General features: G+C 38.7%; 2 protein-coding genes across 11 annotated transcripts in view; both read right to left on the bottom strand.

The window, feature by feature from the left end:
- The window catches only part of LOC127876753 (protein furry-like), a 141,738-nt gene continuing 114,541 nt past the window's right edge, over window positions 1–27,197 (bottom strand). For all 9 annotated transcript variants that reach the window (XM_052422190.1, XM_052422196.1, XM_052422189.1 and 6 more), the window contains 6 exons: window positions 26,266–26,520; window positions 25,934–26,017; window positions 19,479–19,589; window positions 17,421–17,623; window positions 3,821–3,918; window positions 1–2,084 (listed from right to left, as the gene is read on the bottom strand). In XM_052422190.1, the coding sequence (XP_052278150.1) occupies window positions 1,930–2,084; window positions 3,821–3,918; window positions 17,421–17,623; window positions 19,479–19,589; window positions 25,934–26,017; window positions 26,266–26,520 (906 nt within the window). In that variant the 3' untranslated portion in view covers window positions 1–1,929. The remainder of the gene's footprint in view (window positions 2,085–3,820; window positions 3,919–17,420; window positions 17,624–19,478; window positions 19,590–25,933; window positions 26,018–26,265; window positions 26,521–27,197) is intronic.
- Window positions 4,329–13,198, bottom strand: LOC127876757 (uncharacterized). 2 transcript variants are annotated; one of them, XM_052422204.1, is made up of 3 exons: window positions 12,823–13,198; window positions 12,254–12,677; window positions 4,329–10,577 (listed from the first exon to the last, which is right to left on the bottom strand). In XM_052422204.1, the coding sequence occupies exon 3, from the start codon at window positions 10,562–10,564 to the stop codon at window positions 7,112–7,114; it is 3,453 nt and encodes a 1,150-aa protein (XP_052278164.1). In that variant the 5' UTR covers window positions 10,565–10,577; window positions 12,254–12,677; window positions 12,823–13,198; the 3' UTR covers window positions 4,329–7,111. The 2 variants fall into 2 exon arrangements, with proteins under 2 accessions (XP_052278164.1, XP_052278165.1); XM_052422205.1 differs by having other exon boundaries at window positions 4,331–10,134; window positions 12,441–13,198.

Here is a 27,197-nt window from a genome sequence, read left to right as displayed (position 1 = left end):
TAAATATACAAAATTTATTTCATAGTCAAGAACAGAATATTTGGCATAATGAAGGTGTGCATACATCGTGTAAATAAAAGCATGAAAAGCTGTTCAAGCAAAATTCATAAATGAAAGCCAATTTTTATTGAAGTATTAACTACAGACTATACATCGTCATTGTGTTTCTTGGATTTCAAGTTCATGTTTGTTGACTCTGTTATACATATAAAGTCTTTAATGATTAATAGTTTAATGAGCAGTTTTCCATCCAGTGTGGAGAAAAAAGGCAGCAACTCAAAGATGCATTCTGTACAGCATTGTCTCTTTTCTTTCATGGATGATGTTAGGCTGTTCAAGGTACAAAGTGATTCGGGACAGGCACACAAGAAGGTATAACATATGAATTAATAGCACTAAGGAATATTGTGACTTATGAGATACACACAATCTGGACAAATTATACAGATTTATGGCGTAGTGATAGTAATGAAATATTAACATGTATTAAAATTTTCAACACAAAAATTGTATGTAAAATAATGCACAAATCAAATCGAATAACAAGTCTAATAGTTGCACAGGCGAGACAACCATTTTTGTCGAGGATAAATATATGTCAAAGGAAAAATTAAGCACTGGTCCATCAACATCATGCAAATTTCCATAGTCATCACACAACTGAAAGATTTCATACAGAAAACATTTCTTGACATTACTATATTCTGCAATCTTCATTCACTATATGTTGAGATATAAAAAGGCAAATATTTTTTTAATAAATAAAGTAACAAAATAAAAAACAAATAAATAGCAAAATGTAATCAGCAAAATTAATTACTGGGAATAACATAAAAATGACACGAAAAAAAGACAAGAATAATTAAACCATCTTTAAAACAAAAGTTATATAATTCAGTAATATTTCATTAAAAAAAATACATTACAAGTAAATAGTTCCAACTACTATTATATTTACATGCATTTATTTGAAATGTCAAAGGAAATTAAATGACATTTAACCCTTTCAGAGCACAGAGAACCATAATGTATTATTTAACTATACATGAACTAACAAAGTACTTCAATGTATTCACATTTAACTTATTTAATTGTGTTCAGTCAAAATGTTACAGTCTAAAACTTTTTATACAATTTACCAGTTATGATGCCTTCACATTCGTATTGAGCTGCCATTGTAGTCAGTTATAAAAATCCACTGTAGTAAAAAGTTTTGCTGTAACTTGTATTTCATCTGAATTTAACTTACTGCAATCCTATTTAACTACATTAAATGCTGCACAATCTAGATACACAGTGTGGCTAATAATAATCATTCACAAATATTATTTAATAAAATATATGCATCTCTATATTTACATGTGTTCTAAATATATTAGATTAATGTTCAAAACATTTGAAAGAATGCCCTATTATACATGAATATTTATAGAAAGACATAAAATATGAAAAAGGTATCTATTTAACAATAAAACAAAGTAGAAAAAGCTATACAGCTATGTGCACATGTATCGACTGCGTCTCTTAAGGGAAAACTGGGCTTAATGCATGTGTGCAAAGTGTTGTCCCAGATTAGCTTGTGTGGACTGCTTTCCACTTTAACTGGCTTTTCGCTAATAAGAGATTTCCTTTAAATGAGATATACCAAAAAAGCAGTAAGTGTTGTCCCTGATAAACTGTACAGACTGAACAGGCTAATCTGGGACAACACTGGACTCACATATATTAAGCCCACTTCTTCCAGAACACGGCTCTGGCTGTAAGACCATCTTATTTGTATTGGCTATACACACGGTACACAACAGTTCTACTGCACACATTTTGTTTTAGAGGAAACAAAACATTTGTTAAAACTGTTCACAAAGTGCTTGAGTCGAGGTGTTTGTTATTCTCGGAGATGGTGGAGGGGTGGGGGGAGCTGACAGCTGTTCACAGAGTGCTCGAGTCGAGGTGTTCGTTATTCTCGGAGATGGTGGAGGGGTGGGGGGAGCTGACAGCCCACGTCCTCAGCTGTTGGTTGATGTCCAGCAGTTGCCCATACAGGATGCCGATGTCAAACTCCATCTTAGTAAACACATACACACCTGAAACACACAAAGGCTCTATTGGCTCAAGGCGTTACTTGTATTTCCCAAAGTAAGAGGCAGGTGTAGGTAAATTGCTTAACCCTTTATCACTTAGCAATGTATTTTCACTTATTTTTTTACCCTTAGAAAGCTATATTTTATTTAAGAACTTTCTTACTCGATTCAAGTTTTGAAGGCTTCATCTCCAAACCTTAGATACTGATGAGCAGCAAACACCATAAAACCTGAACAGACTGCGAGTTACTCGCAGGCTGTTCTTGTTTTATGCTGTTTGCACATAGCCATTTTCACTTTGCTTCTGAGAGGGAAAGGGTTAAAGCAAAACAATACCATCATTAACAACATTTAATTACCAATTTTCAAGACATAAAAGTTGTTATTACTTTGTCAATGGTTGGAAACAGTGATATACTTTTGTTTGAGAAATTGATTGATACAATCAAGAAAACAAGGGCTGTTTGTAAAACATGCATGCCCCCCATATGGGCTGTCCGTTGTAGTGGCAGCCATCGTGTGAATACGTTTTTTGTCACTGTGACCTTGACCTTTGACCTAGTGACCTGAAAATCAATAGGGGTCATCTGCGAGTCACGATCAATGTACCTATGAAGTGTCATGATCCTAGGCAAAAGCGTTCTTGAGTCATCATCCGAAAATCATTTTACTATTTCGGGTCACCGTGACCTTGACCTTTGACCTTGTGACCTCAAAATCAAGAGGGGTCATCTGCGAGTCATGATCAATCTACCTGTGAAGTTTCATGATCCTAGGCATATGCGTTCTTGAGTTATCATCCGAAAACCATTTTACTATTTCGGGTCACCGTGACCTTGACCTTTGACCTAGTGACCTCAAAATCAATAGGGGTCATCTGCGAGTCATGATCAATCTACCCATGAAGTTTCATGATCCTAGGCATATGCGTTCTTGAGTTATCATCCGAAAACCATTTTACTATTTCGGGTCACCGTGACCTTGACCTTTGACCTAGTGACCTCAAAATCAATAGGGATCATCTGCGAGTCATGATCAATCAACCCATGAAGTTTCATGATCCTAGGCGTATGCATTCTTGAGTTATTATCCGGAAACCATTTTACTTTTTCGGTTCACCGTGACCTTGACCTTTGACCTAGTGACCTCAAAATCAATAGGGGTCATCTACGAGTCATGATCAATCTACCCATGAAGTTTCATGATCCTAGGCGTATGCGTTCTTGAGTTATCATTCAAAAACCATTTTACTATTTCGGGTCACCGTGACCTTGACCTTTGACCTAGTGACCTCAAAATCAATAGGGGTCATCTGCGAGTCATGATCAATGTACCTATGAAGTTTCATGATCCTAGGTCCAAGCGTTCTTGAGTTATCGTCTGACAACCACCTGGTGGACGGACCGACCGACCGACATGAGCAAAGCAATATACCCCCTCTTCTTCGAAGGGGGGCATAATAATTAAATTAAAATTTTCTGTAAAACAACTACACAAAGATTAAAAATGTAGCGAAGGGCCCAACATTGTGTCAGCTAATTATCCTCTGTCAAGTGTACTAGTTCACATCATATATGACAGCATCCGGCAAATACGGGCTTTAAGACATAATTATCTAACAATGTAGCTCCGAATATGCCTCTGTTTTATATTCAGATGAAAAGCCACAACATCAAAGCTATGTCAGAAGCATAAGCAATAATACCCATTTTTACACAATGCGGCTATAAAAAGCCTACCAGATTTCTTCTCGGCCACCCCAAAACAGTAGACGTTGAGCAGAATGTTCAGATCATCGTCCACATTCAGTCCAAACATCTCTCCCGGCCACATGGACCTGCAGCATACACGTTTCCATAGAAATGCACATCACTGGTAAATTGACTAGTCTTTGTACAAAAAACATAGGCAGTTGACAGGGTAATGAGCTATATAAACTAGAGCTGGTTACAAAACTGACAAATACCGCCTAAATTTTTTTACAATAGCTTGAGATGCTTGTTTGTTGTTGTTTAAAAAAAATCATATTTCCAATTTTTAGTTAAAATTGTGCATTGTATAATATCGTAGACAGAGCCTGTTATCTTACAAACATAATTTACATGATTTGAAGGTTTATTATGTCTGAACAAAGTTAAAACAAATTTTTTAAATAAAATTCATTTTAATTATTAAATACTTACCTGTTATCGTATGCTTATACTTTCCAAGGGGAAATAACTCATCCGGAATTTTAACTGGGAATCCGCCACCTCAATACCGTAATACAGGCCAGGTTAAACATAGTGCAATGCAACCTAGCCAAAAATCGGTAACCAACCCTCAATATTCTTTCAATATATATACAAAAATATTAATCGAATAGCGGGGTGGGAGGTGGGACTTACCGATAACAGGTAAGTATTTAATAATTAAAATGAATTTTATTTAAAAAATTTGTTTTAATGTCATAAATACTGACCTGTTATCGTATGCTGATTTTGCAGCTGCGGTGGGAAGGTTCGTATATATTTTCCCAACACAGTAGAACCCATAAACAGGGTTATCAGCTAATGATATCAAGTAATCTTCGTTAAAACGGTATTAATTATGACTTCTCGGACAGAGTAATATGTCTATGTCGTAAAGAAGACACTACCGTTAGTGAAACCACAACAAGCCCAAACGTATACAAATTGTATTGTTGGCACTTCAGAAAACGAAGATAAAAAGATGACAAGGTGGTCGGATTCCTCCAGTAAACAGCTTAGAGCACGTCAAAAAGTGGGGTGTGATTAATATATGCCCACAAAACAGACAGAGCTCTTAATTCATGCAGTCAGATCCTAAAAAGGAATGAATCCTTAGATAGGATAAGATTAACTTTCCTAAGTCGCGGTCTAACCCCGAGAAATAGAAGCCGCAGACACATCTCCCCCCCCTTTTTTGGGGAAATGAAGAGTGTCTTTGAGAACCTCGAATGGACTTCTGACTAACACTGCTGAGATAGAACTTCAAAGCCCTGATTGCCCAAAGAAGTTTATCCTCATCTTCATGACTACCAGTTTAAGAAAACTTGGAAACTTGAAGGTAGAAGCCATATAGAGGACTTGATATTAAGCAAGGAATCCTGGCTGACACAACAAAGTGAAAACGACAATAGATCCAACTGGAATTGGTCGTATTCAACAGAAAAAGCATGAATTTCACTTCTCCGTATGGTAAAAGCCATAATAAGAAGGAAAACCGTCTTAAAATTATATTGGAACTGTTAATAAGCCTGATGAAAAAGGTTCATAGGGAGCTCATTAAGCATCCCAACATGTTACACAAGTCAAAACCGCTTAAGAAGGTAAAGGAACGAAAAACATAGTGTTGACGTTCCATAGTTTGGATCAGTTCCAAAATAGGTAAGACAGCACAGAGTTGCGATGACTTACACAAAACAAGGTATACGAAAGCATAATCTCTATCCTTTGATGAAGAAAAGAACACATTTCTTATCATCAAGAAAAAGATGAGAAAAAACCTCTATGTATCTAGCAGAGTTATTAAGGTAATAACTATGCTCTCAATTACCCAGTAAAAAAAATAAAAATGAATTTCCATAGAACCTTTATACAGTTCTGATGGAATTATCCTTGCACAAGTAACAAGGATTGAAACTCTAACAGAAAAACGTTCTTCTGTAGAGATAACTAAAAGTTATTAATGGCCAGACATGAAGTGGCACATGTTTGGATCAGTAAAAATATGTCTCAGTGAGATATGATATTTGACCTGTGAAGAAGTTTCCTGAAAATAATTGTACAGGAGACTTAAAAGGTCGTAGAACCATAATCCCATGGTTCATTAAGTATATTTCATGAAATTATGGCAAAAACTCAGTTATTGCAAAAACTCACCAAGAAGGCAAGATATTCCAGTTTATGTCAATGGACGAATGTATAACAATCGCACACCCTGCTGGATCGATTTCTGTGAACTGCATTGTTGACGTTGTTCAGCATACCGGTATACACTGCGATATATGATCGCATAACGCTAATAACTAGCGTTTGATGATAAACAACATTCTTTGATATACTATGTACACCATGCAACTCGTCTGCAACTTCACTGCCGCGCATGCGCAATTACATTATTGAACCCAACGGAAAAATAATTCGAAAGAAAGAACTGCAGGACAAAAGGTCCAACAGGGCGTTGAGACGAACTGGTATGAGAAAGACGATAGAGAAAATTTGTTGTTCTTGCAAAGAACGAATAAGTTCCTGATTTCCAGTTACAAGGAGTGATAATATGATCACCTCCGTGTCTGTAAGTAAACCACGACCGATGTGTGATAGTTGAAACCATCACAAAGGAATCGTGAAAATGTGTTGTAAATGAAAAACAGCTAAAAAGAATTTTCGCTTTTCAAGATGTAGATGTGCAGGTGATATTCGTTAGGATACCACATAATTGAGAAAATCAAGATACGTTGTTCTATGTGATCGTCCATAACCTTATCTGCTCACATCTGTATAAGATGTAAGGAAGGTTGTGGTAGAATAAACTATATTCTTGCCAAGATAATCTTCTAGTCTAGACACCACTGAATAGTGGTAAATAATGACAAAAAGATGGAAATCTGTGTCATTAAATAATCCCGAGATTAATACAATTATCTTAACAAGAGTTCCGCGGTCGGAGATGACCGCATTGAAGCCGGATTTTTGATTTAAATGACAGGAAAGTACCTTTCGTGTTTTTGTCAATGCAATACTTAAATTACTGAAATATTGTTCAAAGGTCAAAATGAAATGTAAGTACTTTTCAAGGCATGAGCAAACCTTGTGTTATGTTTTGAATGCATGCATATACATGAACAACAATAACATTTAAGGTCACAAATATGAACTTGAATTGACAATTAGGAAAGTTTGATCTCAATTTTTTTATTAGCAAATTAGTAACATATTGTTTGAAGTTTCCATCAATTTCATTATCAAATGTAAGAAAATAAACTTAGATGAAATAATACTATTTATTGTTTTGCTTTCACATACCTACACAGAAATCCAGACAGCCTTATGATCACTCCAAAAGGTTTCTATCACACCAGTTCTAGCAGATAGATTGGACACATAAATATGATCCAAGCTTGAATGATAGTCTGTGGTTTCACTTGGCGGGGTAGCCTTCAGTCCACTCAAAGACATGAACTTCTGAAGTTTTACAAGGTCAGAGCTTGGTTTTAACTGATCGACGTTGAAGTCACCAATTGATATCAGTGTCTTTTCACCTAAAGGCAGCTGGTTTACAAGGTTGAAGAAACCTGTGAGCGGTGTATTTGGTCTGCGATAAACTGCCAGTACTTCAAAGGATTCTGTTGGAGAGCTCAAGTTAAGATGAACAGCTTGGCCATTTTTATCATGCACATTTGTTAGACTGTGGATCTCAATATGTGATTTCAAGTAGATAAAGATGCCATCATGTGGTCTTCTGTCCTTTGTCTCTTGAGTAAAACATTGCATTGGCATATCAAAACCTTCCAACTTGTAGTAATCTGCACTGTCTGATCGCAAAGCCCAAGTTTCTTGCATGATAAGAATATCTGCTGCCAACAGACTTGAATGTGATCTTACACTGGTGATATGCTTGTGCAAGGACCTTGTGTTCAAGCAAATGACTTTGTTTGATGCACTACTTGGATCCTCTGGTAGGGTAGTAATCAAGCTGTGTTGCCGCAACCGTTCCATTTCTTGAACTACAAGTTTGTCAACTGTGATCTTCTTGCTGTCAAGATCTAGCAAATGGAGGCCTGAGAGTGACGTAACACGACTTAGTGCAACATACACCATATGCGTCTGTACTCTGCCTTGAAAGCTCACTGCCACTTCTGGAATGGACATTCCCTGTGCTTTGTGGATTGTCATGGCAGCAGCAGGTTTCAGAGGAAACTGCCGGCGCACAACTTTGATGTTTCTGTATTTGCCAACTTGAAATTGTCTGTCAACTGTAAATATCGGTGTCCAAGATCTATCAATGTGGGTTTTGAAAAGGGTTTTGTACTGTTGACGAGCCTTTCCCCCAATGGATGGATCAGTAAAATGAATCCATATGGTATGAGGCTTGCCATTTGCAGAATCAAAGTGTTTCAGAACACCTGTAGCGCCATTGGTGAGTCCATCAGTGGTGTCAATGTTCACAACAAGAAGATAATGGGCAGACATTTTGATTTGCAGCTGTTGCAATAGGTTCTGTGTTTTTTGTGGGGGTAGATTCATAGTTACTTCTAGAACAGCAAGTTTTGCACTTGGTGTCACATCACCAATGGTGTAGTCAACAGCTAATGACATACAACCCTGTGTCTGCAGTGCCTGGAGATAGAAGTCATTATGTTCATTTACCTTATCATTGGTTGTGAACAAGTGAAGTACATCAGACAAATTGAAGCTGGTTTTTGCCTCTTTCACTTTTGACTGGAGTGTTGTCAAGTCGGATTCAATTTGTTTTCCTTCTCGAACTCTGTTGAGTAGTTCAGCATAGGTAGCATCATCTTTTTGTCGCATAATTGTTTTCAATTCAAATAAGCCTACCAAGTCTTGCCATGTGTTGGAGGCAATTGGCCCATACCCTTTATCAGATGTTTTGAAAATCCAACTATCTTGCACTGGTCTCAATTGGAAAAGGTCACCTACTACCAAGAGGCTGATACCCCCAAAAGGTTGGGAAGTGGCAAATATCTCTTGGAGTCTAGAATTTATGAAGTTGAACATGTTCACTCCAACCATGGATATCTCGTCAATAATCAAGATCTGAAGTTTGGCATACCTACAACGAAGGGTGTTCAAAGTGCTGTGGTCCAGTTTATGGTACTCCGCCAAGGACTGGTTGGCAGGTAAGGCAAATAATGAATGAAGAGTATGACCTCTCACTCCAAATGCTGCTTTTGCCGTAGGTGCTCCTACAACAACCTTAATTTCATCTGGGTTTTCGCCGCATGTAGTATCATAATATCTGTACAAAGCTTGGCACAAACATTTGAGTAAGTGACTTTTGCCCACCCCAGCCCCTCCAGTAAGGAAAACGTGAAATGAAGTGGTTTTTGTTTTCACAGTATGGATGACATGGTAGAAAAATGATTGCTGTTCCTTATTGAGGTTTATAGCAAGATCATGGTAATCTTCATCCGAAAGCCTGTTGTTGATGATAGCCTCCAGATGGACATTTGAGCCAATTCCCATATCAATGCCAGTGTCATATGTCTTATGTTCTGGTTTAGAAGGAAAGATTATGCTGTGCTCAGCAGCATCACATGTCTCAGCATTTGTATCTTCCTCCGCTTGTCTTGATGTTGGTGCAATTCCATCAATTGCTTCGAGCACTGTCTCCTCATCCACCTCCATAACTGCTTTGTAAAGATCGTCTCCACACTGATCAAACCGCTTTGTTGCATCAGTGATCTCTGTTTCCTTGCTAAGGAACTCCTGTTCATATGAACCACCACTGTTTCCTTTCAGATCTTCTTCGTTTCTCCAGGCTGTATGCAGCATCAAAAGCTCTCTATAGAATAACTCTGGGTCTTTTTCCTTGGAGAAATGTACATATCGTATGACTTTGGGGATACGTCTTTTCACCAGATAGTTCCCATTGGGCATAGGTATCTTGATGCCTGGTTCGATGTTTTCAACCGTGAGATCTACTTGATCACTTTCAAAATCATCTTCTTTTGTAGTTGTTTTCCTATAGACGTGTTCTTGGAAAAATGCAGCGAACTCTGCAAGTGACACTGTTTCAAGGACTTTTGGTCGATTAGCATATTTCTCAGGCAACCCTGAACATGTGACGTCTGTGGAATCGTCTGGTAGTCCCTGTAGCTGTTCTTTTGGCTTCAGAATGAAAACTCTCTGCTCAGGAGGTGAAGTGTTGATGAATATGACATCCCGTGAAGCCTGTACCAAGGGCATTTGAAGCAAGAGATAGACAGCCTCTTGTGCTGACACTTCACAGTGGTTCAAGAATTTGTTGGAAATGATTCTCATCCTCTGTCTGACTGTGTGATTCCCTGCTCGTGCTTCTTCACAGGCTTGCCGCAACAAGTTGCTCATTCCTCTTTGAGACTTCATCATGTAGCTTGAAATGTAAACGCATACAGCCCATGGATCTAAAACAAACTGCAGATCTGTGTTTGCCTGCCATATTCTCAGAATGTCCATGTTATGAGCATTAACTCTAACATCTTTCACTTGTCTTTTAAGGAATACTTGCTTTCTTTTCAATCCTGACCTTATAGCTAATATATAGGTATCTTCGGAAACTCCACACTTGGCAAGGAATTGGCAGAATGGCATATCTTCATCCTTTACAAGAGACTTCAAGACTGCATGTATTTTCTGAAGGTTGTTATGGTGGTTCTTGAGCATGTCTTTAGGGTAGTCGCTGTCAAGAGGTTCAAGTATCTGTGTTTGGCTCATAGGCGGTAGTGGAAAACCATACCTACAGACATTTTTTCCCATTTTTTTACATGACCTTGTGTGCTTGTGTGTCTGTAGATTTAAGTATTCTCTGTCTGAATCATGAACATCGGAGGAACAAGAGATGTTCTTATCAATGAACTTTAAAACTTCATCTTCAGAGCTTATTCCATACTGGGGTGCGTCCTTGACCCAGAAAACACAATGGAGGTGAGGGGACCCACGTTGCTGGAATTCAACTCGAATGAAGTGGTCAACAACTTGGCCTATGGGTGACACCTGTGACTGAAGAATGTTTGTGAGGAAGAGATGAGATCTGTACTGAAAATGGCGTGCACAGGTCACTGGATCCTTGTTGATGAGTTCAGCCTTTTCCATCCAAGTCATGTCAGTAGCTTGTGTTATGATGGTAGATTTCTGTTGAAATTTGTTGCGGAGTACAAAAAGTAGATCTGTCCACCTTGTCTCTGCTGCTGAGAAGGTTGCAAAGAATGTTGGCATTCCTAACTGTCTTATCATTGCGAAAAGCTCCTTTTGTTTTGCTTGGAAATAGGGTGGCGATGAGCGTAAATTTTTCAATATTTTGAAGCCGTCATCATGATTGAGGATGTTCTGAAGTGCATCTTCTTGGCGCAAGTGGCCTGCTGTGTAATTGGTACCTTTTGCTTCCCTTAACGCTGTCATCACGATATCATGGACTTGCAAACACTGCAGTTTTTTCAGCTTAAAAAACATGTTTGGGATGGATGAGGCAAAGCGCCTGTCACTATTGCGTAGTTCAGCTTTGCAAATAGTACTATATTTCACAGGTACCGTTCGGTTGTTGTTATCTGGTCTTTTGAGTCCAGCAAAGAGAACAGGGAAAGATTTCTCTTCAGCACTTGTGTCCATGTACATGCTAACTGGGTGATTTTTCTCTCCTGGTGCAATAAGAAGGGCATGCTTTCCATCATCAGAGAAATCTATGTTTTGAAGAAGCGTGTCCCTGTTGCCACAACCATGTGCTTCTTCATCAGTTACTTCCTCCCATGTGTCCTCAGAAACATCAGTTGGAGCAGGATAATGAAGCGACGCCTCCCAGCGGTAGCACCGGAAACAGGCATGTTGGAGTGTGAAGTATTAACAACTTTAACATATTTACATCCAAGGTCACAGTGACCTCGACCTTCAAATGAATGACCTTGAAATGACCAGTGGTCATCTAAGTGTGCTTGCAAACCTTTACGTCAAGTTTGAGATTCTAGGTCCAAGCATACCAAAGTTACAACAATTTTAACATTTTAACATTTAAGTTCACAGTGACCTTGACCTTCAAATGAATGACATTGAAATGAATGACCTTGAAATGACCAGTGGTCATCTAAGTGTGCTTGCAAACCTTTACGTCAAGTTTGAGATTCTAGGTCCAAGCATACCAAAGTTATAACAATTTTAACATTTTAACATTGAAGGTCACAGTGACCTTGACCTTCAAATGAATGACATTGAAATGAGCAGTGGTGATCTTCTAGTACTGGCCAACCTTTATGTCAAGTTTGAAGACTCTAGGTACAAGCATACCAAAGTTATAACATGGAATAAGAACTTTAACATTTTTACCTACCAAAGTTATAAGAACTTTAACATTTTTACATTCAAGGTCACAGTGACCTTGACCTTAGAATGAATGACCTTGAAATGACCAGTGGTCATCTAAGTGTGCTTGCAAACCTTCATGTCAAGTTTGAAGACTCTATGTCCAAGCATACCAAAGTTATAACAATTTTAACATTTTAACATTTAAGGTCACAGTGACCTTGACCTTCAAATGAATGACATTGAAATGACCAGTGGTCATCTTCTAGTACTGGCCAATCTTTATTTCAAGTTTGAAGACTCTAGGTACAAGCATACCAAAGTTATAACATGAAATAAGAACTTTAACATTTTTACATTCAAGGTCACAGTGACCTTGACCTTCAAATGAATGACCTTGAAATGTCCAGTGGTTACTTACTAGTTCTGGCCAACCTTCATGTCAAGTTTCAAGACTCTAGGTCCAAGCATACCAAAGTTATAACAACTTTAACATTTTTACATTCAAGGTCACAGTGACCTTGACCTTCAAATGAATGACCTTGAAATGTCCAGTGGTTACTTGATAGTTCTGGCCAACCTTCATGTCAAGTTTCAAGACTCTAGGTCCAAGCATACCAAAGTTATAACAACTTTTACATTTTTATATTGAAGGTCACAGTGACCTTCACCTTCAAATGAATGACCTTGAAATGACCAGTGGTCATCTGTTAATCCTGGCCAACCTTCATGTCAAGTTTGAAGACTCTAGGTCCAAGCATACCAAAGTTATACCATGAAATAAGAACTTTAACATTTTTACATTCAAGGTCACAGTGACCTTGACCTTCAAATGAATGACCTTGAAATGACCAGTGGTTACTAACTAGTTATGGCCAACCTTCATGTCAAGTTTCAAGACTCTAGGTCCAAGCATACCAAAGTTATAACAACTTTAACATTTTTTATATTGAAGGTCACAGTGACCTTGACCTTCAAATGAATGACCTTGAAATGACCAGTGGTCATCTGTTAATCCTGGCCAACCTTCATGTCAAGTTTGAAGACTCTAGGTCCAAGCATACCAAAGTTATACCATGAAATAAGAACTTTAACATTTTCGAGCACGCCGCCACCCCGCCCGCCCGCCCGCCCCCCCGCCCGCCCGACAATATCAATCTATAAGCCGAGATTTTTTCGAACAAAATCCGGCTAAAAATAAAGCTGAAACGGACGTAAGAAAAGACGTCTCAGCAGAAGGACCGGTGACCGGACCGGTAAATACCGACCGGTGACCGGAACCATTTGTCAAGGATGGGTGGGCAAAGAAACCACGGCAAGCCGAACTTTCCCACTCCAAACACACTTGAAAATTGGTAGAATAGGACAGTGTTTAACACTTATAAGTGTATGACCTATCTACAGAATATAGCCTCTTCTTGAACCAATAACAGGCGCCTTTAAAATCCTGGATAATACAGGTCGCGAAGTCATCGATTTGCGAAGTACGGAAATATGATTGATAGTGGTACCTCCGGAATCGGAGGTGTGATGGCAGAAAAAGGTGAAAACCCTAGGGGTAACCTTAAGCGGGTCCACGCTTGCCGGTAGAATGCATGGAAGTCTTAAATTCTGACTTGATTAATCCATTTACTTCAAGACTTCTAACCTGGACGAATTCCGAAAGGAATACGACCAGTTATAGGAAGACGGCCTGTTATGGCCAGAAGTGTAATAGAAGAATAACTTTAAGATGAGGTCCCTCCAGATCCTAGGATCTAAGATCTGAGTTCAATAGGTCCTAAGCCATCTACAAGACTGTAGCCGCTATGCGGTCAATCTGATAGGCAATCCTATGTATCAGAACTCTTGTTGATTCCAGTAGCTTGAAAATATGCACTGCCGTAGGAGCAATAGAAAAGCAGAAGTCGATACAAATGTCGTCTTGCTAATCCTGCTAGCGTCATTAATGTGTCCCAACTGTTCCGTGACACTGACTGCAAAGTCTGTAGCCGACAGGTAAAGGCGGTTAAAACAATTCATCCTTCGGGTCTCGAACATAAATTAATAGAGGTCAAATAGTAATGTTCGACCTCAATGCTAGTCTCCGAGCCCACTTCAGCCGATCTATCTGCAAGACCAGTAGTCTGCATGTAGCCGGTTGAGATAGAAGTACAAATAACAGATATAGCATGATTTGGTAACCGTCGCCAGTAGAACATCAGTATTGAAAAACACAAAAAGTCATGTAGATTGTTGAATCCATAAAATATAGTATTTAATACAATCATAGCCAGGGGTATACAACTATGTAATGTAGACGATACCCGTGATACTAAAAATCAGTGGAATACCGGTAATTGGTAAGTGGTGACCGAACCGGACCGGTCAATGACCGGTAACTGTAGCCCGGTGAACGGACCAGTCATAATATGACCGGTGACGTTACCAGTTAAAGACCGAAAAATGGTGAAATCCATATGGTCTGTAATCAATGTCAAACACTGCTCGGAAAAGAAGATCATGCCAAAAAAATCCAATCCGATGGCGATGAGACATCACTTATTCTGACCGGTGATCAGTGATCGGTGATATGACCGATGAATGGTGACCGATGTCCGGTGATCGGGACCGGTATAATATAACTGCGTCAGAATGGAAATATCTGGTGCAGAAGAATGACCATCCACGAAGTCATCTGATAAATTTAACCGGAAAACAACGGCAGATTATCAGTATTAATAGGCATAAGTGTCCTTGTAGTCGTAGTGGAGAAAAGAACAGCTTATCCCGAAGCCTGAATGTTAAACGAACTAGTGTTCGTATACAACTACGGCTCGGTGACTGCAACATGTGTGGATGCCATAAGAAGAACCATCACACGTGGAATGGAGACATGATATTCCTAAAGGAATAAAATGGAGAACGTCGATATGACCAGTAGGTTCATTAACGCCTACGTGAGAAGTGGCGACATCCATATAACTTCGATGCCGAAATATTGTTCGGCTACGCTGGAAATATTGTCTTCTACAATATTGTCTCCGTGAGCATTGATATGATCGCTTACGAGCGTATCAACGCCGAGAACTGCTCAATGAAGGAGAGGTATGTTCGATAAATATCCAGTGGTGCTCAATGCAGTCCGCTGATGTCTACGTGAAGGTTGACGACGTCCTCGTTTCCTGCGATGTCGAGATCTGGATCGGCCGAGATGTGGATCGGCTGCGATGAGACCGAGATCTTCTAGAATAACGTCTGACGACGTGATCGCTTACGAGAGCCGCGACGATGAGTACTGCTCGACGAAGAAGAGCGTGTCCGATGTCTAATCCTTGATGAAGACGATGTATTCAACGAAGAATAGGAGAATAATTCAATGAAGAAGACCGAGTTCTTCTTCTTGACCGGTGACTGGTGTTATCGGTGGCAGGCCTAACTGATGACTGTTGACCGGTGACCGGAGCGGTGATCAATGACCGGACCGGTGACCGGACCGGACCGTTAACATGACCGGACCGGTGACATGACCGGACCGGTGACATGACCGGTGACCGGACCGGTGACATGACCGGTGACCGGACCGGTGACATGACCGGTGACCGGACCGGACCGGTGATCAATGACCGGACCGGACCGGTGACCGGACCGGTGACATGACCGGTGACTGGACCGGTGACATGACCGGTGACCGGACCGGTGATCAATGACCGGACCGGTGACCGGACCGGTGACATGACCGGTGACCGGACCGGTGACATGACCGGTGATCAATGACCCGACCGGACCGGTGACATGACCGGTGACCGGACCGGCCGGTCAGACGTCGATCAATGGTCCGTGATCAACGTCCCCGGTGACGTACCGGTCATATCATGACCAGTGTTGTCACCGGATAATGACCGTATGGCGGATGCCAAATGGTCCGGCATTGGTCGATGTCCTTGACCAATGCCATCGGGCAAAGACCGGCTGACGGGTGTCGCCATATGGTCTGATGTTGACCGACTGTCTAAGAGACTTAGCATAGTACGGTCGCGATCGTGCCCGATACCCGGTGACTGATACTGCAACTATCATCCATGATCTGCGAAGTCACCGGGTATTTATCCACTCTTGTTTCTGCGACCATCATGTAGTCGAATATATGAAAAACAAGAGCAAAGCATATTCAACCATAAACTGGTCACAGACCAGATTATCATACGGCACATAAAATCATTATTTGACCATAATGAAAATTATAATGATACTGCCGTAGATCATAAATTAAACAAAAGTTTAATTCAAAACAGATGAAAAATAAAATGACGATCAATTAGATTGTCATACGGAACGTTAAAATCATTATTGCACACAATGGCAAATGATAAACAATCTGTCAATAGAAGAACACGCTTTGCACGATCTCGTAACACATTAGAAGAACATGCTTTGCACGTTCTAGCAATGTATTAGAAGAGCACGTTTTGCACGTGGTCGTTCGCGCCTGAAAACACCCAGCATGGTAGAAATAAACCATTGTTCGATAAAAACAAGCATGGCTTACCTTTTACAAATGAAACAAAATCCATTAAATCCACACAAATTAATCCGAATGAGAAATAAAAAGATAAATAACACAATTTATCTATTCAAAACCCCAATCAACCAAGTGAAAAACAATATTTCAATTCAGAGCCGTAAAAGACACGTATACACCTGGTTGATCCGGAAAGAATATTGAGGGTTGGTTACCGATTTTTGGCTAGGTTGCATTGCACTATGTTTAACCTGGCCTGTATTACGGTATTGAGGTGGCGGATTCCCAGTTAAAATTCCGGATGAGTTATTTCCCCTTGGAAAGTATAAGCATACGATAACAGGTCAGTATTTATGACATTAAAACTCTTTATGCACTCACATTACTAAACGGATTAAGTCAAATATTATCAAACAATATGTTCATATACAATGATATTAAATGTCATGAAAAATAAACCAAATTTTGTGATAAAAAATTGAAACATGTTCAGAAAAATATGAAATTTGTAGTGTAATTTGTAGATTATTGCTTAATTTATTTTTTCAACAAATGAGACTGGAAAAACTGTGTTTTATGCATGTAAGTAAACTGTCATTTCAGATCAGTCCGTGTTATCAGCAAAGTCACTTTCCAAATATTTACAGTTTGTTCAAATGAAGTCTCTTCAGAACTAAGATTCAGTCTTTGCAGAAAAATTGGTCCCTAACTAGCCTGTGTTGACTGCACAGGCTAATCTGGTATGGCACACTACGTACATGCATTAAGCCATGTTTTCCCGAAACCCAGACTCAAATACCCCCCTTTGCCTCCACCACCAACCTGAAGGATCTCAGTAGCTGCAGTGCCTTCTGGTACTGCTGTGACTTGAGGTACTCTGCCAGGTGTCCCACTGCCTCATGCTTGCTGAGTGGGGGCTTGGGAGAGTCCAGGTTGAGGGGAGAGGCCTGCCCGTTCTCCAGCTCACTCATCGCCGCGATGATCTCCCCTTTGATACTCTCCACCTGGCCTGTCACATCATTCACCTAAACAGGGGAGGGAAAGTGGTGGATTGTAACTTTGCAACAAGTTATTGACGTATTTATAGTCCTTTAGAAAATCAAATTGTATTACTAGATTCATATTTTAATGTTTCATTTCAAACCCTAAGATACTGATGAGTAGCAAACAGCAATAAACCTGAACAGACTGCGAGTTTCTAGCAGGCTGTTCTTGTTTTAGGCAGGTTTGCATATAGCCATTTTTACTTTGCTTCTGAGTGGGAAAGGGTTAAGAGACTGTAATATGAACGTGTACTACTGATGTTCAAGTGTTCTGTAGCACCATTATAGAAATATCCATTATGAAGGTCATTCACGAGAAAAACAAGATGTGTTTGTGAAACACTATGTCCCCCCCTATATATTTGACCTTTGACCATGAAGGATGACCTTGACCTTTCACCACTCAATATGAGCAGCTCCATGAGATACACATGCATGCCAAATATCAAGTTGCTATCTTAAAAAGTGGAAAAGCTATGGTCAATGTTAATTTTTTTTCGGAAACAAACCAGCAAACAAAGCAAGAGACCAACAAACAAACAAACAGACAGGGCAAAAACAATATGTCCCCCAGTCTATACTTCAGGACATAAAAATTGAAAAAAAAAACAGAAAATAAAGAATCAAACATAAGTTTTCATTTTTATTAAAACTTTTTAAAGTTTTTATTTAAGCCATACTGGTCGTGTACGTAATTCCAGCCACTTTTGGGACTATTTTAACAAAATCTTTTGTTTTAGGCAACTGGTTTAAACTAAACTTCACATATATGATCCTGGGTTCAAAACTCACCTAGCATGAAAATTTCAATAGAATTAGATCAGTGTATGTTACTTTTATGAACAGAAATTAATGACATATAAACTATCAATTTTCGTAGGGCAATTGTACCTAAAAAATCGGCCACTTTTCAGTTTAATCTGCAGGTACAATTACAAAGCAATTTCTTTAGACAAATGTTCTCATTTAAAGAGTATTAATAAAGGTTTACACAAACACAATTTTTGACTAGAATCTTAAAAAATATGCGACATTATTATACCAGTTACTCCCCCTACCTATTTTAATAAATTTTAACAGGCCTGCACGGTTAATGGGGAACTGCAAATTCATAAAAAAATATTTATTTTCAATAGTTTTAATCAATTTTTACTAACATAGCTAAGAAAGTAAAAACATTTTGTTTAAAAAGTTGACTTTAGTGTCGATTTTTAGTAAACGCTTATATTTAATTTTACAACATTTAAACTATTAATATTCAAATCAAGGGAGGTAATTCATATATTAAAAGTTTATATTTAGGTCCTAATTTATTTGTTTTAAATGTATGTTTTTATACAATTAATAAAAAATACCTTAATTAAAGTTTATCAGATAGAAATAATAATAATTTTATCAAATATATTTGTTTCTTATATGAATATGTTTTTTGCAATGGATAATGACGTCACTTTTCCCATGAGAGAAATATCTTGTGTTATGTTTGAGACATTTTAATGCAAACGTTTACAGTGATATGATTCTTTAATTTGCAAAATATTGAGATTAGGGTTGGTTTTCAAGTTGATTGTTCTAAAAATAATCAAAACATGTGTGTTTAGGTCATGAAAATGATTAAACACAGGTGGCCGATTTTTTACGCACAGGCCGGAATTACGTACACGACCAGTACAACTATTGAAACCATTAGTGGTCTCAAAATAAATCATTTAAAAACTATCAAAGAGAATAACAATCACTATTAGTACACAATAACCGACACATCTGTACCATTAGTGTCTTGACCAATACAAAACAACAACAACAGAGTACTTGAACACTGTTTGATATACCCTACCTGTGTATCAGACTTCACCTGGGTCAGACAGTCCAGCAGTTTGATGTAGCTCTCAAACAGTTGGACCAGCTGGAATATCAGCTTGTACAGCTTCTGACACAGGTCCAGCTTCTGTTGAACACACAATAAGCCGCTTTATGGGAAAACTGGGCTTAATGCATGTGCATAAAGATTTTATCCAAGATTAGCCTGTGCAGCCTGCACATGCATATTCTTTCCGCTTTTATTGAATTTTTCTTTTAAAGGTCTCATGGAAACAAAAATCAAATTTAGACGGAAAAAGATGTCTCTGATGAGCCTATGTGGACTTTGCGCACATGCATTAAAAAAGGCGGCTCGAGAAACAACAGCCCAATAAGGTAATAGCTCTAAAAAGACTTTAAATTCAATATAAAGGAATACTGAAAGTTTTAACAGAAAGACTAGATTTATTAACAAGAGCTGTCAGAGGACAGCGCGCTCGACTATTTGAGAGCTTGACAGTATAACGTAATCCATCATGGAGAGGGGTGGGGGGGGGGGTAGTATAATGTGGGTGGGTGGTAATTTAATAGATGATCTTTCAAAAATAAGGGGAACATTTTATTTTATTTTATTTTTTTTTGGGCGGGGGGAGGATTCTGGGGTGGGGTATGGGGGATGGTTTGGGTGGAGTGCATTGTGGTATGTCAGGTAAGTGTTGTTTTGTCAAAGTATGAATCAAATGTGATCGTATAAATAAAGAAGTTATGGTAATTTAAGCAAAATGTTCAATTATCTAAGTATAAAAGGGGCCATAATTCTGTCAAAATGCTTGATACAGTTGTCTGCTCTTGTTTTTAGATTGGGATCATGTTGGTAAAGAAGTATGCAAAATATGAAAGGAATATGTCAAAGGACATTGAAAATATTTGAGGTAGTACACACACTTTCACATAGATTTATCAATAATTTGCATATTTTAAGTATAAAAGGGGCCATAATTCTGTCAAAATGCTTTATACAGTTGTGTGCTCTTGTTTATAGGTTGGGGTCATGTTTGTGAAGAAGTATGCAAACTATGAAAGCAATATGTCAAGGGATATTGAAAATATTTGGGGTAGTACGCAAACTTTAACATTTGCACGCTCACGCAAACGGCAACGCCGACGCCGGGGTGAGTAGGATAGTTCAACTATATATATTTCATATATATAGTCGAGCTAAAAACAGCAATACACAAAATTAGGTTGAGCTCAAAATATGACGTAGTACATATGTTTTATGTCATTTTGATAGATTTTTTGATGATTGATTTTTAATAGGGATGTCAACGAATATCCGAATATTCTGTCCCGCACTGAATATTCGGAAAAAAAATTAAAAAAATGAGTATTTTCAAAGACATTGTATTCGTAAAATTTGCTTCAAACATTAAAAAAAAAAGTTGTTACTCATGTCATAGTGTTAATTCCGGTAGGCGCGATAATGCGTCGCTTTGGTGATGACAGTATACCTGTCATAAATCCTGCTAATTGCCTACCTTTAGGAAACTTTAATTGACCAAAGACAGTCACTTTGTGTCAAAATTATGATAGGTGCAAATCGCGTCGGCAATTAAAACACCGGCCCGAACTTGATCTTATGACTCGAATAACATTTAAAATGATCAAAGATTAAATGAGTAAAGGAAAAGCCGACTTGGTGTAAAAAAACAAAACAAATAAGAACTTATGCAAAAGATTTTTGATTGACGTAAACCGTGTTCTCCAATCAAAAATTATTTTTTTTGCTGTAATTCAATTAAGTAAATGCTTATCCAGCGTCCCAATATGAGACAATTTGTCCCGAAATACATAAAAAATGACGCACTCTTCTCTCTATAAGTTCAAAATAAAATAAGCTATTCAAGCTCCGTCTGGCTAAAAGTGTTGTTTATGACACCTTCTCAGCGACTTATCTGCAAATTATTGATATTATCAGGCATTCACACCATGGCTTTTATGAAAGGGGTTGCTAATTGATCTTAATGGATGCATCGTATTGAATTAAAAGCCAACTGCTGTTGTAATTTATGGCCCAATCTAGTTCAAAGATACTATTACGCGGATTACTGTGTATTATACGATCTGAGGCTAAAAAAAACGCAAAAAACCAAATTTGAATATCAAATAATTTAAGTGCTGACAGATAAACAATGGTGTTTGACATAAATTTACTTTTTTTTCAACTGATCAACATCTAATAAAAACTAGAGCTTTGTCACAGACGTGATGAATACCTCTCATGCGGCATTGACACATAATATTTTGCATGTCGTCTTCATAAAAAACAGCGGACACCATGCTCAATTTTTAAAACGCACTTAGTAACCCCTTGACCTAGTTTTTGACCCAGAAAGGCCCATGTTCTAACTTGGCCTTAAGATCATCTCCATAAAACTTCTGACCAAGTTTGGTGAAGATCGGATGTAAACTACTTGAATTAGAGAGCGGACACCATGCTGAATGTTAAAAAACGCACTAAGTGACCCCGTGGCCAAGTTTTAGGCCAAGAATGGCCCATGTTCAAACTTGTCCTAGAGATCATTTAGATAAAACTTGTGACCAAGTTTGGTGAGGATTGGATGAAAACTACTTGAATTGGAGAGCGGACAGAATGGTGAGGTTTAAAACGCACTAAGATACCTCGTGACCTAGTATTTGACCCGGCATGACCCATATTCAAACTTGACCTAGACATCATCTAGATACAACTTCTGACCAAGTTTGGTGAAGATTGGATGAAAACTACTTGAATTAGAGAGCGGACAACATTGTGATGTTTAAAACGCACTTAGTGACCCCGTGACCTTGTTTTTGACCTGGCATGACCCATATTCAAACTTGCCCTAGACATTATCAAGGTACAACTTCTGACCAATTTTGGTGAAGATTGGATTTAAACTACTTGAAATAGAGAGCGGACACCATGCTGAATGTGTAAAATGTACTATGTGACCCTGTGACCTAGTTTTTGATCTGGCATGGCCCATGTTCGAACTTGACCTTCAGATCATCTAGATAAAACTTCTGACCAAGTTTGGTGAAGATCGGATGAAAACTACTTGAATAAGAGATAGGACACCATGCTGAATGTTAAACAAGAGGGCCATGATGGCCCTGAATCGCTCACCTGACTCATTAAGATCAGATGAAAACTATGACCTCTATTGTCTACACAATGTTTTTCTATGATTTGACCTAGTGACCTAGTTCCTGACTCTAGATGACCCAAATACAATCCCAATCCAGATTTCATCAAGATAAACATTCTGACCACAGTTCATAAATATTGGATGAAAACTGTGACCTCTATTGTCAACACAAGGTTTTTCTATTTATTTGACCTAGATTTTTACCCCAGATGACCCAAATACAATCCCAACCAGATTTCATCAAGAATTCTGACCAAATTTCATAAAGGTTGGATGAAAACTGTGATCTCTAATGTCTACACAAGGTTTTTCTATTATTTGACCTAGTGACCTAGTTTTTGACCCCGATGACCCAAATAAAATCCCAACCCAGATTTCATCAAGATAAACATTCTGACCAAATTTCATAAAGATTGGATGAAAACTGTGACCTCTATTGTCTACAGAAGGTTGTTCTATTATTTGACTTAGTGACCTTGTTTTTGACCCCAGATGACCCAAATACAATCCCACACCGGATTTCATCAAGATAAACATTTTGACCAAATTTCATCAAGATTGGATGCAAACTGTGACCTCTACTGTCTACACAAACAAATTGTTGACGGACGGACGCACGGACACACGCAGGCACGCACAACGGACGCCGGACATCACACGATCACATAAGCTCACCGTGTCACTTCATGACAGGTGACCTAAAAATATGTGTCGGAGATAAACATGAACAGTTGTGGTTAAAATCCCATAGAAACAAGGGCTGTTTGTAAAACATGCATGCCCCCCTATATGGGCTATAAGTTGTAGTAGCAGCCATTGTGTGAATACGTTTTTTGTCAGTGTGAATGGTGGTGGTGGTGGTGGTGGTGAAGTAGTAGTAGTAGTAGTAGTAGTAGTAGTAGTAGTAGTAGTAGTAGTAGTAGTAGTAGTAATAGTAGTTGTAGTAGTAGTAGTAGTAGTAGAAGTAGTAGTAGTAGTAGTAGTAGAAGTAGTAGTAGTAGTAGTAGTAGTAGTAGTAGTAGTAGTAGTAGTGGTAGTAGTTGTAGTAGTAGTAGTAGTAGTAGTAGTAGTAGTAGTAGTAGTAGTAGTAGTGGTAAAAGTAGTAGTAGTAGTGGCAGTAGTAGTAGAAGTAGTAATAGTAGACGTGGTGGTGGTGGTGGTGGTAGTAGTAGTAGTACTAGTAGCAGTAGTAGAAGTAGTAGTAGTAGTAGTAGTAGTAGTAGTAGTAGTAGTAGTAGTAGTAGTAGTAGAAGTAGTAGTAGTAGAAGTAGAAGTAGTAGTAGTAGTAGTAGTAGTAGTAGTAGTAGTAGTAGTAGTAGTAGTAGTAGTAGTAGTAGTAGTAGTAGTAGCAGAAGCAGTAGCAGCATTACAAGACCAATACTTAAAATTGATCAAATGGGAAAAGGTAACCTAGCACTGGCAGTAAATATGGGGCTCATTTACAGGTCAGATTTGGAATCTCTGCTGTAAAATGAGATTTTGAATGAATTAAAGGGAGGCAAATCTGTAATAAAAAGAACATGCATAAACCGTAGTTGTTTCCCTTGTTTGAACCGTGCTAAATCCTTACAAGTTTGGAAAGAATTGGATGAAAAATTTGGACTTTATTGCATAAACACCATTTTCTCAATTCAAGGGGAGGTAATTCTGTACTTCATGGACCAATAATGCTCATTTTTTGTAGGGTTCGTGTCCTCATTGATATAAAGACACTGTGCAAATTTGGAAAGGATCGGACAAAAAATGTGGACGATTTTTGAAAGTTTTCACAAAATAGGCAAAAACGAATAAACATGCAAAGTTCAACGAGCTCCTGCGGCCATGTTTTTTGACGAATCAAATTTCTTTGAACAACTTTTTCAGGGGAGCCTTCAAAGGTCATCCCTGTGAAATTTTTTGAAAATCTGATGAGCGGTTTCTGACAAGAAGATTTTTTAAGGTTTTTACCATATATGGTCATGGCGGCCATCTTGGTTATGTGATCAAATTTTTTTTAACAATTCTTTTGTCCCATGACCTAGGGATGCTCCACATGAAATTTAGTTGAAATTGGCTCAATGGTTTAGTAGAAGAAGATGTTTACAAATTGTTTACAGACGGACGGACGCCGGACGCCGAGTGATCACAATAGCTCACCCCGAGCTATCGCTCAGGTGAGCTAAAAACGCACGAAGTGACCCTGTGACCTAGTTTTTGACCCTGCAAGGCCCATGTTCAAACTTGGCATTAAGATCATCTAGATACAATTTCTGACCAAGTTTGGTGAAGATCGGATGAAAACTACTTGAATTAGAGAGAAGACAACATGCTGAATGTTTAAAACGCACTAAGTGACCCCGTGACCTAGTTTTTGACCTGGTAAGGCCTATGTTTGAACTTGGCCTAGACATCATATAGATACAACTTCTGACCAAGTTTGGTGAAGATCGGATGAAAACTACTTGAATTAGAGAGCGGACACCATGCTGAATGTTAAAAAACGCACTTAGTGACCCCGTGACCTAGTTTTTGACCAGGCAAGGCCCATGTTCAAACTTGGCTTTAGGATCATCTAGATACAACTTCTGACCAAGTTTGGTGAAGATCGGATGAAAACTACTTGAATTAGAGAGCGGACAACATGCTGAATGTTTAAAACGCACTAAGTGACCCCTTGACCTATTTTTTGACCCGGCAAGGCCCATGTTCGAACTTGGCCTAGACATCATGTAGATACAACTTCTGAACAAGTTGGGTGAAGATGGGATGAAAACTACTTGAATTAGAGAGCGGACACCTATTTCAGACCGACGGACAGACCGACCGACAAGTTCACTCCTATATACCCCCCTAAACTTCGTTTTGGGGGTATAATTAACAAACTCAACTTCGAATTAGCGACAGCAACGCTGTGTCAATATTAAGTCACTTCCGGTGAACTTCCGGTAAAAAATGAAAGTAGAATTCATGGAGTAATTGTACGGTAAAGACAGTTGCTTTTGTTGATTTTTTCCAATATATGTTGACCGAATATCCGAATATTCATTTGGAAGGATGACCGAATATTCGAATACCAAAATCGGTATTCGTTGCCATCCCTAATTTTGTATATTAAAGATATAAACAGACTTTAACTTGTAAATGGTAAGTACTCACTTAAAATGTTGACATTTTATGGGAGGGTTTCTGTCTAGGAGCGCACAATCACATACAGTGGGTACACAGCATTATTTCAAAGGCAAAGATTTAAATTGGCATCTGCCCCACAGGTCACAATACACTATGCTTTGTTTTTTACAAGTGCCCTTCAATCATGACTAACCTGTTCATCAGAGCATGCCACAGGTAGGCTGCCCCCATCCCCCAGGGACTGCTGCTTGATGCAGGACTTGATACTCTCCAGGCTCTACAATACACACACATAGGTCATAATGTGCCTCATTTCTTCTATCAAGAGGCTCAAAGCGTGCCTGAGTGATGATTTGTTGGTGTAAAACAGACTTTTACAAGCAGTTTTCAGTAATATGACACAATCAAATTGCCGTACATTTTTAGTATACAAGTTGAGAGGCTTTTTAAGAGGGACATCAGTGCCTGCTGGGGCACAGGGGACAAAACTGTGTTGTTTTTTATCATAATAAATTACGCCTCTACCTGTTCAGCGTGGTCCTTTCTCATACTGTAGGTCTCGAAGCACTCCTGCATCTCTAGCAGGCAGAAGCGGTGCTTGTCCACAACACGACTCCCATGCAAGATGTCCGCCTCAACAAAAAAGTAGGGACACTCTAGGTTGTTGAACATGGTCTCCAGGGCGGCCAGCAGCTGGGCTCCTATGCCTTTCAACCCCTCGGTCTTGGACACGTAGTAGTAGGCATCCTTTGTCAGGGTGGCAAGTCTACGCCTCAACTCCTGTATGAGAGAAACTTATTTTTAGGCCTTGGTTCCCCATCCCAATCTATAATAGAGCTTTGTCACAGACGTAACGTATACCCCAACATGCTGCATTGACACAGACTATTTTGCATGCTGTCTTCACAAAACAAGAGAAGCTAATTTATGCGATTTTTAAGTATTATTATGCCATTATCATTTATGGCCATTCTGACTTTTAAACTCTTGAATTCTTTTGCATGACACGCCGTCAAATGACTACCGAGTAATTTTAAAATCTCACAATGAATAAAATAGTTATGGCCCGGACAAGCTCATTTATGGCCATTTTTGACTTTTGAACTCCAAGTGTGACCTTGACCTTAGAGATATTGACATAATTTTTTTGCATGACACACCGTTCAATGATTGTGAACAAATGTACTGAGTAATTTTAAAATCTCACAATGAACCACATAGTTATGACCCGGACAAGATCATTTATGGCCATTTTTGACCTTTGAACTCAAAGTGTGACCTTGACCTTGGAGATATTGACATAATTGTTTTGAATGAAGCACCGTCCAATGATTGTGAACAAATGTACTGAGTAATTTTAAAATCTCACAATGAATGGCATAGTTATTGCATGGACAAGCTCATTTATGGCCATTTTTGACCTTTGAACTCAAAGTGTGACCTTGACCTCGGAGATA

The sequence above is a fragment of the Dreissena polymorpha genome, chromosome 4 (assembly GCF_020536995.1).
Source record: "Dreissena polymorpha isolate Duluth1 chromosome 4, UMN_Dpol_1.0, whole genome shotgun sequence".
In the NCBI taxonomy this organism is placed as follows: domain Eukaryota; kingdom Metazoa; phylum Mollusca; class Bivalvia; order Myida; family Dreissenidae; genus Dreissena; species Dreissena polymorpha.
This window is presented reverse-complemented; position numbering and strand designations above follow the sequence as displayed.